The sequence below is a fragment of the Notolabrus celidotus genome, chromosome 5 (genome assembly GCF_009762535.1).
Source record: "Notolabrus celidotus isolate fNotCel1 chromosome 5, fNotCel1.pri, whole genome shotgun sequence".
NCBI lineage: Eukaryota > Metazoa > Chordata > Actinopteri > Labriformes > Labridae > Notolabrus > Notolabrus celidotus.
In genome coordinates, this window is record NC_048276.1 from 8,658,604 (window position 1) to 8,671,751 (window position 13,148).

The 13,148-nt window shown below is 40.6% G+C and overlaps 1 protein-coding gene across 1 annotated transcript in view; it reads right to left on the minus strand.

The window, feature by feature from the left end:
* The window catches only part of LOC117813174 (protocadherin-16-like), an 86,984-nt gene that overhangs the window by 22,554 nt on the left and 51,282 nt on the right, over positions 1–13,148 (minus strand). Inside the window, exon 4 of the mRNA XM_034684296.1 lies at positions 800–988. Within this exon, the coding sequence (XP_034540187.1) occupies positions 800–988 (189 nt within the window). The remainder of the gene's footprint in view (positions 1–799; positions 989–13,148) is intronic.

The window sequence follows — 13,148 nt, forward strand, 5'->3', positions numbered from 1 at the left end:
CACCTCTTCAGGGTCTGGGAGGCAGACACCCTCTCTACTTTTAAGAGTAGGCTTAAAACTTTCCTTTTTGATAAAGCTTATAGTTAGAGCTGGCTCAGGCTTGGATCAGCTCTTAGTTATGCTTCTATAGGCTTAGACTGCTGGAGGAACTGACACACTGGGAAAATGACTAACCATAGGCCTTTCTGGAGTCCCTGAGCTCCCTTGTCTCGTATGTTCCTCAGAGTCGCTGCCATAGATGGCTTGCTGCTGTAGATGTTCCAGCAGGTACAACTACTACTATCCGTCTCACCACTATCATCTCTTTCTCTCATTTGCATCTCCTCTATCCCTCTTTCCAACCCCAACACGGTCTCAGCAGATGTGTGTCCAACATGAGTCTGGTCATGCTGGAGGTTTCTGCCTGTTAAAGGAAGTTTTTCCTTGCCCCTGTAACTTCCTAAATGCTGCAAAGTGCTCTGCTCATGGTGGATTAAGATGAGATGAGACTGAGTCTTACCCTGTCTTAATTTAACCTAGAGTACAGTCAAGACCTGCTATGTTTGTAAAAGTGTCTTGAGATAATGTTTGTTGTGATTTAGCGCTATTTTTAATTAAAGATTGATTGATTGATAAAGATTGAAGTTAAGCTAGCTTGTACTGTAGCATTATATATAACATGTATAAGATGTATGGTATTGATTCTTTAGTCCAACTTTAAGCAAGAAAGAGAGATAGCATATTAACAAAGAGGCCAAACTGGAACAAAACAACTGATTTGTTGAAAGAAACAGAAATGTAACAACAAGAAGATCCTTACGCCGTCTGTTGCAGTGACAGTCAAATCAAACTTGTCCAATCCATCATCCCGGTCCAGAGCTGCACTGGTGCAAAGCTGCCCCGTCTCCTTGTCTACAGTAAAGTGTGATGGTACTGCACTTCCAGATCCTGAGCCCAGGGTGTAGGATATAGCGCCAAAGGAACCACGATCCTGGTCTGCGGCCGACACCTGAGGGAAAAGAAATATGTGGTAAGACATGGACGGTCCAACTGTGCCAAACAGCCCGTGAGACACAAGGGTTTCAGAAAAGCATCACATCAACAAACCCAGCAGGATCCTCAAATCTGCGTTAAAGAAACGTACATCTGTCATGCTTATAACATACGAGCGAAGGGCCTTTCTGTTATGATAGCAATGTCCCATAATATAGTCACCTCACAGGTCTATACATCTGCACTTGTCTAAATATCACACACCATAGCATTACTTGTTATGATTTCCAGAGTACTATAAAAACCGAGCATCTGCGAGAGCGATTCACGTTTATGGATCAGGCATATATTGCATGTAGAAAAAGACAGGAGGAGAAATGTCCCCTGTGGTGTGTTTGAGGAACTGGCAAAGGGACAGGTGGTGTGGTGTAACTATGGATGCAGAGGGAGGGAACTGACAGGTAACCTTTAGTGAGAGAGGAGAAGTATCTGACAGAGGTTGTAGCGGAGTTCAGAGGGATAAGCTACACACTTTAGAGACTGTAAAAAGGTCAGAAACTGGTATTTCAAGAACACACAACACACATCTCAGATTTACATTCGTTCTCCTGTTTATCCAACGAAAAGCTTTAAACTACTTAAACAGAGACACACAGCAGACAGAGGTCTTGACCTGACCTTTGACCTCATTTGTCTCATCTACTTAACATCATTCATTCAACCCAACACACACACAAACATACATTGTATGCTGTGAGGAAATCTATTAAATCACTCAGAAATCTCATAATACAACAAAGGTTTCCTCTCAAAACACAAAAAGGAAATGTCCTCTGTGCACGAGGTCGTTCCCCCCCGGTCTGAAGCTTTACACTGAGCGCTTACATTGTTTGGTGGCGTTTATGGTACTCGTTAAAGGAGCATTCCCCCTCAGATCTGGAAGCCTTGAAGGAAAGCCAAGACCCGGGGGGCTTCATGACATCATCCCCTGTCCTCGTCCCCCGGTCCCTGTCACACGGTCTCTTTTCATAACGCAACAATATCTGAAGTGTTTGGCTTCTTAGAAACTCTAACATTCATTTAAAGTTGTTTTTGTGGGAATGCTATGTAAAGTCTTCTGATGAGGTAAGGGGTTTACCCACTGTGTCGAATTGATTTGTGGAAATATGCAATGCTGTGTATAAGATTATTATTATTAAAGGATGATGAAATAATGAGGATAAAAATGGCAGTGAACATCATTTTTATGGTTTCTAAAGTCCTGATAGTGTGTTTGGAGATCACAAAAGGGAGGTTTTTATGATGTGAGATAAAAGTTGCAATATTTCAAGCACTGAGGTTGTAAAATATATTCTCTTTAAAGTCCTAACAGTGGATAATGACATTTTTTGAAAAAAATTACGTTACATTTAAAAACCTCTCAAGTTTTTAGGATAATTTAAATTCATTTTCTTAATATGATGACCATGATGTTAATGTTTTATTGTAAATTTATTTTATTATTTTATTCTTCTTCACCCGTGGTGTCTCACGGAGAGATACCGCAGCTCTTTTCTTCTTGCAGTGGTCAGACTCTATAACTAATAATATATATATATATATATATGTGTATGATATGCTTATTTTTTACCTCTTTAATTTTAATTTTAATTGCTAATAACTTTTTAATAATTGTTACTTTATAAGCTCTTGTTTGCTTTATATATTTCTTTTGCACTGTCTACTTTGTTACTGTGACACCTGAATCTCCCCGTTGTGGGACGAGTAAAGGACTATCTTATCTTATCTTATCTTATTAAACCTATTTTTCCTCTTCTATTTTTCTTTTTTTAAACATCACACCCATCTTTCAGCACCTCCACTGGCTCCACATACAGCACCGAATCCACTTCAAGATCCTGCTCATCACCTACAAAGCCCTCAATCACCTCGCCCCCTAATACCTGACCAACCTCCTCAAACTTCACTCCCCATCTCGCCGCCTCAGATCATCAGATGCCAATCTCCTGTCCCCTAGCAGCAAGCAAGCACAGCACCTAGGGGGGACAGAGCCTTCGCCATCGCTGCCCCCACTCTCTGGAACTCTCTCCCTCCACACATGCACAACTCTGACTCACTTCAATCATTCAAAAACCACCTCAAGACCTTCCTGTTCAAAAAAGCATACAACACACGACCTCTACCCCCACCCCACCTCTGTCCCTGTTTTGTTTTATTTATATGTTTTAGTTTTATCTTATGTAAAGCAACTTTGAGTATTAAGAAAAGCGCTATATAAATTCTATTATTATTATTATTATTATTATTATTAAACGCCAATATTATGTTCTTATATTCTCATAAAGTTTAACATGAATATCCAAATTCTACGTATGGAAACAGAGTTGCTCACCATGTTTAAATCCTGCACCTAAACTCAACCTGACCCTGAACCCCACAGAGCACAAGACCACCATAGCAGACAACCTTCTTCCATCCCACTTATACACCTACACATGTCTTCACCATCACTCTTACCTACAGGCTACAGACAGACAGAACCAAACACCACCACTTTGACTCACACTGTTGCAGGATATTAAACATGGGGGTATTGAAAGCACAGCTTCAGGGTTTGTAGTCTTTGCATTAAAATAGCTAGACGGCTGTGGTTTATGACAGGTCACACTGTACGTCCTCCTCTAGTCCGTGTTTACAGCTGGGGATTTGAGATCATTGCTGGGATTTCCTAGAGAGTACAGTGTTGAGACTAACACTATCTTTGGGATCTGGCCTCATGTCTGGCTGTGGCTCATATCTTTCTGGCGGTCTGTGATGGATTAACCACCTGTGGTGATGAGATCTGGAGGAACGTGTACATGCTAACGCAGACACTAACATATATAATGACCCCATTCTTCTCGCTAAATCTAATTAAAGGGGCTTAAAGACCCATGACCGCCCACCTGGTTATAGGGTGACTTCATCGTCACGTCCATCTCTGCCCTTAAAAAGTCTGTAGATCACATTCAATACAAGAGGAAAGGTTTTCTACCCTGGATGAGGCTGCAAACGAGACATTGGTGGATTTGTGAGGTTAGCATAAAATTGAAGTGTCAGACAGTACACATAAATACACTTGGAAGTAGCTCTTGAAATGTAGCCTGGATCGCACAGGACTTGCATATAGGCTGGGAACAAAAGGAAGAGCAGGACATTGATTCTCCATGCGCTCTTAAGTTTAAAAAACCTCAGCAGTAAGGTATGGATTCTTTATGCTGAAGGAATATGCAAGACAAACACAAGGTTACTGGGAAAAGGCATACACAAGCACTATATAATGGAAAATTGGGGTCTTAAAAGTAATGATTTGAAAGTTTCTACTCTCTATAACTATTGCAGTATCATGTAGTTCCAGACTTACAATGCCAAAGCAGAACATACAAAAAATATAGAGACAGAGACAGAAGGGGGAATACATGACAGTGCTGTCAATGTCCTAAAGTTTGACATGTGTAGCAGGGGGACATCGTATCAACCCTGCTGAAAATACAGAAGCCTGTAAGGATCAAATCTGTCATACGAACATTATTTCCCTCCTGTCACTCCAGCTGACAGTACAGCAGTATTGTATAAGAAGCATATACCTCCCAAATGTTGACCAAAAATGCTGTTTTAAAGGTATATTTAAGACCCTAAAGTACAGTAACAGCTGGTTACAAGGAGCGTATTGTTGTACTGGTCGTTATTTGAGTTCAGGGCTCATTTAAAACACAAAATATGTATAAATCTCACATTATTATAGCAGAAGCTAACCTCCTGCCTTTTCTGGAATCACTAAAACATGAAACATTTCACTCTTTCACCCTTAATTTCCTGTTTCTTCATAGTGACGTCAATAGGCCAACAGAAAGTCTTTCTAACTGGAGTCCTTTCAAAGTAAGAGCCCCTTTCATGAACAGGTAATAAAATAATAATAATAATAATACATTTTATTTAAAGGTGCCTTTCTCTGCACTCAAGGACGCCGCACAGATACATACACAAATTTACATTAAAGGAAACAAAATCAAAATGAAAACAATATAAACTGACAAAGTTGTAAGAAAATAGAAACAATAAAAAGTGACAGTTCAATTGGCGTCAGACGGAGTAGGCGGTTTTAAACAGATGTGTTTTGAGTTGTGATTTGAAATGGGGGAAAGAATCTGTGCTTCTGAGTTGAGGTGGTAGTGAGTTCCAGAGATGGGGAGCAGAGTGGCTGAACGCTCGGCTCCCCATAGTGGTGAGACGGGCGGAGGGGACAGACAGGTGTATGGAGGAAGAGGATCTGAGGGAGCGGGAGGGAGTGGGAACATGGAGGAGGTCGGACAGATATTGGGGGGCGAGGTTGTGGATGGTCTTGAATGTTAACAGGAGGACTTTGAATTGAATACGGAAGTGAACAGAGAGCCAGTGGAGCTGTTGGAGGACAGGAGTGATGATTTAAGACCCTAAACTACGATAACAGCTGGTTACAAGGAGCTTATTGTCGTACTGGTCGTTATTTGAGTTCAGGGCTCATTTAAAACACAAAATATGTGTAAATCTCACATTATTATAGCAGAAGCTAACCTCCTGCCTTTTCTGGAATCACTAAAACATGAAACATTTCACTCTTTCACCCTTAATTTCCTGTTTCTTCGCAGTGACGTCAATAGGCCAACAGAAAGTCTCTCTAACCAGAGTCCTTTCAAAGTAAGAGCCCCTTTCATGAACAGGTAATGAAATGACATAAGCTTTCGAACAGGCCGTTTTAATGGCAAAATAAAACGTCCTACATTGCAGATTAATGAGGCTAACTCTACTCAAGATCTGATAAGACTGGCTACTGTAGTACATCTGTAACACAGAGGCCAAAAGGTTGGATTAAACTGACATGCTGATTCAACACTAAATACTAAATTTCCCCAAAGCGAGTACAGTGTTAATCCCGCCTGAAAAGCAGTCAAGTTTTTAAGCCAACAAGATAATCTAGCAAACACACATCCTTGACATGTCTTCTTAAATCAAGAGATCTGGTAGGCCAGCTGAGAGTGTTTGCCAATGATGAATTCCCCCTACAACAGAGATCTTGTTCTCTGATCCACGACCAGCCAGCCAACCCGGCCTGGCTCGGCTCTGCACACCAATTCCTCATCATGTTCTCCAGAGATTTCCCACTGCGATAAACATACAACAACATAGCAACACATTCACAACCAGAAGCCCACACCTTTCAACAGCTAAATCTCTCTTGCTCTTCAGTATTCACTTGTGTAAAGCCTGTCTCACTGATGTTATAACATTGTATGGATCTTCCATATTTACATGGTTTTTTGGACGTGTGTGCTGCCGGTAGCAGGGTGGTCTTGTTGCTAGAATGCCTGTTTTTTAAGTTAAAGGGTAAAAGTTTGGTTCCTGATGTTTTCTAAAACAGTTAAAATCACAACACTTACACTCTTCAGAGTGCCGTTACTTTTCATGAGTTATCTGGATGATGCAGCATTTGCAAATGTTAGCTACACCTAAAAAAAAAAAACTTCCACATCCCTTGGCTGTCATTATAACATTGAAGGGCCTTAATGGTGGTTTTCTGAGTAGATTCCCATACAATATTGGCATGAACAACTGAAACTAATGGCTGCCTGGAAGGTGGTAAATGCCTGGAGTGTGGTTCACATTGGAAAATGGTCTGCAGTAATGTTAAGTATACACAATTTGTACTTAATGGGCTTAAAAGTGCAAAAACCACCACTGTGGTTCACTCCTGCGAGAGCTCTGATTTCCTACCTAGTGTCAAGATTTGCAGGAGTGTGTGAAGAGAGTATTTGGTAAACTTACACAGCAGGAAAAGAAACCGTGATGTCGAGATGAAGTAACAAAAGTGAAAGAAACTTGGAGATAAAGGTTATGAAAATCCAGATTCGCTCCAAAACAATCAACTGCAAGGAAGAAGAAAAGTCAGAGCCATCTTTTTCATGTGTGATCCATTTTCAACCTCCTGGATATTGGTGCTTCAGTGAAGAAAATGTGAACCTGTTTTAGATATTTTTACAACCACGACTCAAGCATGTCTGTCTCTAAAGTCAGTGATATCTGACCAGCAAGCCAAGCATTTAAAGTTGATTATCACTGTAATGTGCATTATCTGACATACCAGCTGTGCAGCTTCCTTTGATTTAGAGGAAATGCGCTGGCCTTCGGAGCATTTATCAGTGGGAAAATCGTCAAAACACAAACATACATATATGCACTGCTTTACTTTTAACATCTGCCAACCAGCTGAACTTGTAATACATGAAACATAAATTCAATCCAGCATGCTCTCAGTTTAAGATTTTCATCCAGCATTTAGATTTACCTATCGTTTAGTTCCTTGTCCAGCTACAATATATCTGTCAAAGCACCGGGCCTCAGGCTCACACAGCACCCGTCATCCTGGTAAGGACTATGTGAAAAACAGTCAGGAAGAGCGTGCTGTGGATTGGATTCGGCCAAGGCTTAGGCCTGGAGCTTTTTCGTCCATAGAGAGACATTCATCCCTGGCTTTGGGGAGCGATCGCTGACTGGAGCATTAACAAAAAAGATCCAGACCTCATCATTCATGTGCCGCACTTTCTTTTTCACAAGCACCTTCTCTCTCTTTGTGCGTCTCTACCTTTCTACTTATCATTCCTCTATCATGTGCTCCAGCTGTCACTCCCATCCTCCCAGCTGCAGAGTCCTGCGTAACTTGATGCTCACACACAACTGCAGTCTTCTCTCAGCTCTTTATGTGGTAAGGGTTAACATCAAGCATTCAGCGATGAAGCTAAATCGACACCAAACTGACTTCTTCCAGGTTTGATATTCTTATACTTTGATACCTAGTTTGTTTTTGTTTTTTTGATCGGATTCGACCTTGTTTCTTATGACTTTCTTCCTGCCTCCTATGCTGTATCTCCTCTCTTTTCTCTTCTTCCTCTCCTCTTCCCTCATCATTTCCCAGATGTGGGCTCAGTTCCAGGTGGATCCTGCTGTTCTCTGCAGTTTGTCTCCGTAAAACATCAGTGAGTGTCAGAGGGAGTCTTCATGCGCACAGCTTTTCAGATGCAGCTGCAGTTCTGCTGCGGCCCTGGACTTTTATAGCTCCTCATGAAAGAGAGGAAAATAGATCTTTTTTAAGATTTCTTAGTAAAACCTGTAAAATACAGAGAGATGTCTCTAATCTGCTCTTCTCCTGAGTGGTGCCAGGCGTTTTTCAAGCGATGAGTATTTCCAAGGTCAAACAGCGTGGAAGGATGAGGCCAGTTCATCCAAATGTTGTCCTGAACTTTGTAGATCAGAGATTGTCCAACCATATTTTTTATCCATTGAATTTGATCATACTCTACTCTTGAAGGGAACTTTTATTGATCCCAAGTCTTGGTTATCATATGACAAGCTACTTCCTCCCTGAAATAGGACTATTGGCATTGTTGACCATATTTCCTTGCTGTTAGCCTTCATTTTAAGCCTGGTTGATTTGGAAGTTTTGTCTAAAACCTGCTTTTTATTACCTTTTCAGACGTTCTGAAGCCAATTTTTCTTTTCTGATACTGATTCCAAAACTTAGACTGGAAGATTGGCCAATTGTGAGAAATCTGATACTAGTGTGATTAAAAGAAACAGGCAAAACACTGGCAGCAAGACATCGGTGGCATTGGAACATTTACCAATGTTACACTCTGTGCCAGCACAACACTGTTGTTTATTATTGGAACCTCAATAATGTACAAGAAACTAGTTATTGTTTGTGCGTTTGACTGATCACAGTAATCAGATATGCACTGAATGGTACAGTTGCTCATTCCCAATATGGCATTGAAAGAAGAACTGGACCCTGATACTGATACCACAACCTGTATTGGTATTATTGTCTGTGTCAGTATCATTCTCAATATCTTTTTTTCCATATAGTTATTGTTTTGTTTTTGGTTAATTTTGTTCTTCTTTATCATAATCAATATTAGTGGTAACAAACAAGTTATTGGCATTGTTATTGACATTGTTATTGCTACTGGTACCAGTTTTTGCATTGGTATCATTATCATGACCAGTATCTCTCTGTGTAAATTTCTTATAGGTATCATTATTATCAGCATCTGTATTGGTATTGGTATTGTTATTGTTAACAGCATCAGTACTGCTTTCAAGATTTTGAGCATGTTGTTATTTCCAACTCCAACTCAGTCTCAGCAGATGTGTGTCTAACATCAGTCTGGTCCTGCTGGAGGTTTCTGCCTGTTAAAGGAAGTTTGTCATTTCCGCTGTAACTTGCTAAATGCTGCAAAGTGCTCTGCTCATGGTGGATTGAGATGAGATCAGACTGAGTCCTGTCTGTAAGATGGGACTGGATCTTATCCTGTCTTGATGTTGGGTCTTTGTTAATAATTTAACATAGAGTACGGTCTAGACCTGCTCTGTTTGTAAAAGCATCTAAAGATGACGTTTGTTGTGATTTGGCGTTGGTATCCGTATTAGTATCAGTATCCTAAAGGTAGTTATGGTTAATGTATTGGTTGAATAATTTTCATTGAACATATTATTGGACAACTCTGATAAGAATGTTAGTCATGTCTTTTTTCCCATCTGACTTATTTTCGAATTCAAAGTCTAAGACCATTCACTTGATAGCACACTTTTATAATAGCTGATATAAGTAATTTATGGACATATGCCAACATTGTAATAAACCTGAGCTATCATTTAAAGATGCAGCAGTGAGCATAAAACTTAGAGACCTGGAGATCATGAATGGAATGCTTCATTGTTGGGCAACAGCACACCAGCTGAAGTTATTTACAACAAACTCTGGGCTTGAAGGGATGAAACTATGTTGGAGTGTCACAAAGAGCTAAAACATTCATTTCACTTCATTGCTCCTTTTTCCACTTATACATTCCTGTTACTCTCCAGTGAGCTGCATTCCTCACTTCAGACATTCTCAAATCTCCAAATCAATTTCTGCCTCTCTATTGCCGATGAGTCGAGGCACTATGGGTACAATTAAGATATATTGCCGGGAAGAAAAAGTAAGGAGGGGTTGGAGGGAGGAGGAGGAGGAGGAGGAGGATGGGGAAATAGTTTGGCAGAGGAACAAAAGGCAGGGCTAATGATAACATGGGACCTTGAAATAGGAGCGAGGCTTCATCTCGTTTCTCCTCCAATCTCCCTTCCTCCCTTGACCTCCCCTTTCTCTCTTTTTTTTCAGAGTCTCCCCTCTTTGCTGTCCTCTCCCCTGCTCACTCTTTCAGCACCCTATTACGGCAAGTGCTCTCCGTCTTTCATGTGGAGTTCACGGCTGGGAATGATTAGGAACATCAAACCAGTGAAGGGAAGAGAAGGGGAGGGAGGTGAAGGAGACGGAGCGAGAGGGATTGACTTCTATATTTGGAAGAAAGAACGCTAATAATATTAATGAGTATAATAAGGGGTGAAGGCCACTGAAAAGTCTGCTGCTTTCTGTTTCTTTCTAACAACAAATACACATGCTTGTACGGCAAAACACTCACAGCAGGACTCAGTGTAGATAAAACTACCATGGAGTCGTTGCTTTAGCCTGCAGAGTTTAGCATACAGACATGTGGTGTACGTTAGGAAGTTTATCTTTAGGTTGTATCTCATGTTTAAGGACACAGGAGCCATTGTTTAGGCATTCATAATTTGTTTCAGAGATAAATTATCTCATACTTATTTGGACTTCTGATTATTCCCATCCGATGGAAGCCTATTGCTGAGAAAAATAGCAACAGCTCAGTATCTCTTGAAAATGTTTAGATTAAATAAGGTCATTACAACCAAAAAATGATCATGTAACGTCAGGAAACTTGTCTTATACAATATTCTTTTATATTCCTTGATGAAAAATTAAATGTAAAAACATTTTAAATTGAATTGCATCATCATGTTAAGTGCAAGTTACAACAAGTAGGGCTGGGCGATAAGTCAATAATGATAATTATCGTGATGTAATTTTTCTCAATACAAATATAATAAATGTTCGAGGAGAATTCAATATATCTAAACCTGTAGTTGCACCCCCAACCACTGGAAAGGGAGGGGGCGCTAATGTGTCTTAAACGCTAGATGCCCTGCATTAAACAGAATAAGACGACGGCATTGAACAGCCAATCATGTCGCAGAGTAAGAGGTAGGTGGGTTTAAAGACGTTTGTTGTAAATTTAAATCAAATTATGCAAATGATCTCATGGAGCGGCAGTAGTTTAGTCCATAGGGACTTGGTTTGGGGAACCGGAGGGTCGCTGGTTCGTGTCCCAGTATGGACTAAGTTTGGCAAGTGGACTGGTGGCTGGAGAGGTGCTGGTTCACTTGCCTGGGCACTGACGAGGTGCCCTTGAGCAAGGCACCCAACGTATATATCAAACTGTGTGTGTAGCATGACCAAAAAATAACACGAGTGGGAAAATTTGAATTTCCCCCATGGGGATTAATTAAGTACGTTTCTTTCTTTCTTTCTTCCTTTCTCAACCTGAGAAAAATAAGGATCTACAAACTAAAACTTCACAAAAATTACACAATAGACCACTTCCTGTTAGCACTGTCAGAAATGAGGGATTCAAGAAGTTTATCAGAAAACTAAATCCAAATACAAGCTAACAAACCGTCTTCAACTTTCACTCAGGGGCAAAAATCTGCCTTCAAATTCAAATGAAATAATGATTTGATATTTATCATGGTAATTATCAATATCGACTGATATGAAACATTTTATCGTGGTAACATCTTTTTCAATATCGCCCAGCTCTAATAACAAGATAACTGGTCTAATAGAAGTTAGCTTTCTGTTATTAACCCCAGTTGTTAACTAGCATTGAGCCTTTTGCAAAAAAAGAAAACATTAGCGTTGTAGTTTGAATCGCAGTTTTAACAGATCTGTCACCATTTATTCCTCAAGCTGTCTTCTTTTTTCTAAAGACAAGTTGAGAAAGAAGAGGGAGTCAGCTGTGAAAGTTGGAATAAAGTGTGGTCAGGGGGAGATAAAAAGCTTGCTACATGGATGGACAGAGGGATGGAAGAGCACAATGAGGGATGACATCACCTCCCTGGACTCTGAGGAGTGATAAGAGATGTGGGGGGATTTAGAAAGTAGTGATGTTATCTTGGGCAGAGCCGCAATGTGGCAACTCTTAACCTCCGGGTGTGCAATTGTGCATGTGCACGTCTACTGTATGTTTGTTCCTCCTTGCCCTCCCTCCGCTTTTAGAGTTTTTTTTCCCGTAGTGAATCCTTCTGGGCTTTGAGTGACAGCTGGTATCATCAGAGCAAAATTCAGTCCTATTCTTTACTTACTTAAATATTTATAGCCATTTAAACCCTGTGTCTCTGTTTGCCGCAGAGGCCTGAGCAGTCCAGAAACAGCTCTGTAGATCAGTGAAATACCATGGATTATATTGTCGTGATCTCCTAACAAGGAAGCTAATGAGGAGCTTGGGGTCGGGGCTCAAAGTCGAAGGGTGAGCTTGCGAGTTCACCACCCACTGAGATGAATAAAAACTGCCGCTATATGTTCACGGTTTTGGTAATCAGATATTATTGAGTTAATATTGAGCTAATTTCTCAAAACTTTCCAACATCAGCTGAGAGGCACTGAGTTCTTATAAAAGCGTAATGGTGAAATTAACATTGCGCCCTTGTAAATGATCCTTGGTCGGTAATCAAAGTCGGACATTTGTGAGCTTAATGAGGCTCAACGCTGTTACATTGTTTCTGAGCTGTGCAACGGATCTGTTGAATGTAAGCAAGAACATATCAAAATACTGAAAAAAAAAGTGGAGTTAAAGCTGCTAAACAAGGAACAGAGAGCATGAAAGGAAGGTTTTCTCTAGAGCATCATCTTCCTGTCATACGAAATGAGCGCTGATTATCACTTATTGCGCTCCAGATGTAATTTTGCTCCAGAGATGACGAAGAAAACATCAATTAAAGGGGAGCGAGAGCACAAAAGGCAGACTGGAGTTGGACCTCAAACAGGGTCTGCTGTCTGAGTCTGTCTCAGCTGTTCGGTTTTTTTTGGGTGTTTAAGGGGATGAATAATGGGAATGAGTGTGGCCCGTGGTTGCCGCGGGGGCACGCCACTTGGGGTAATTTTAAATCCTCTAACTCGCTAAACCAGCCGAATGTGTTTAGGAGGATGC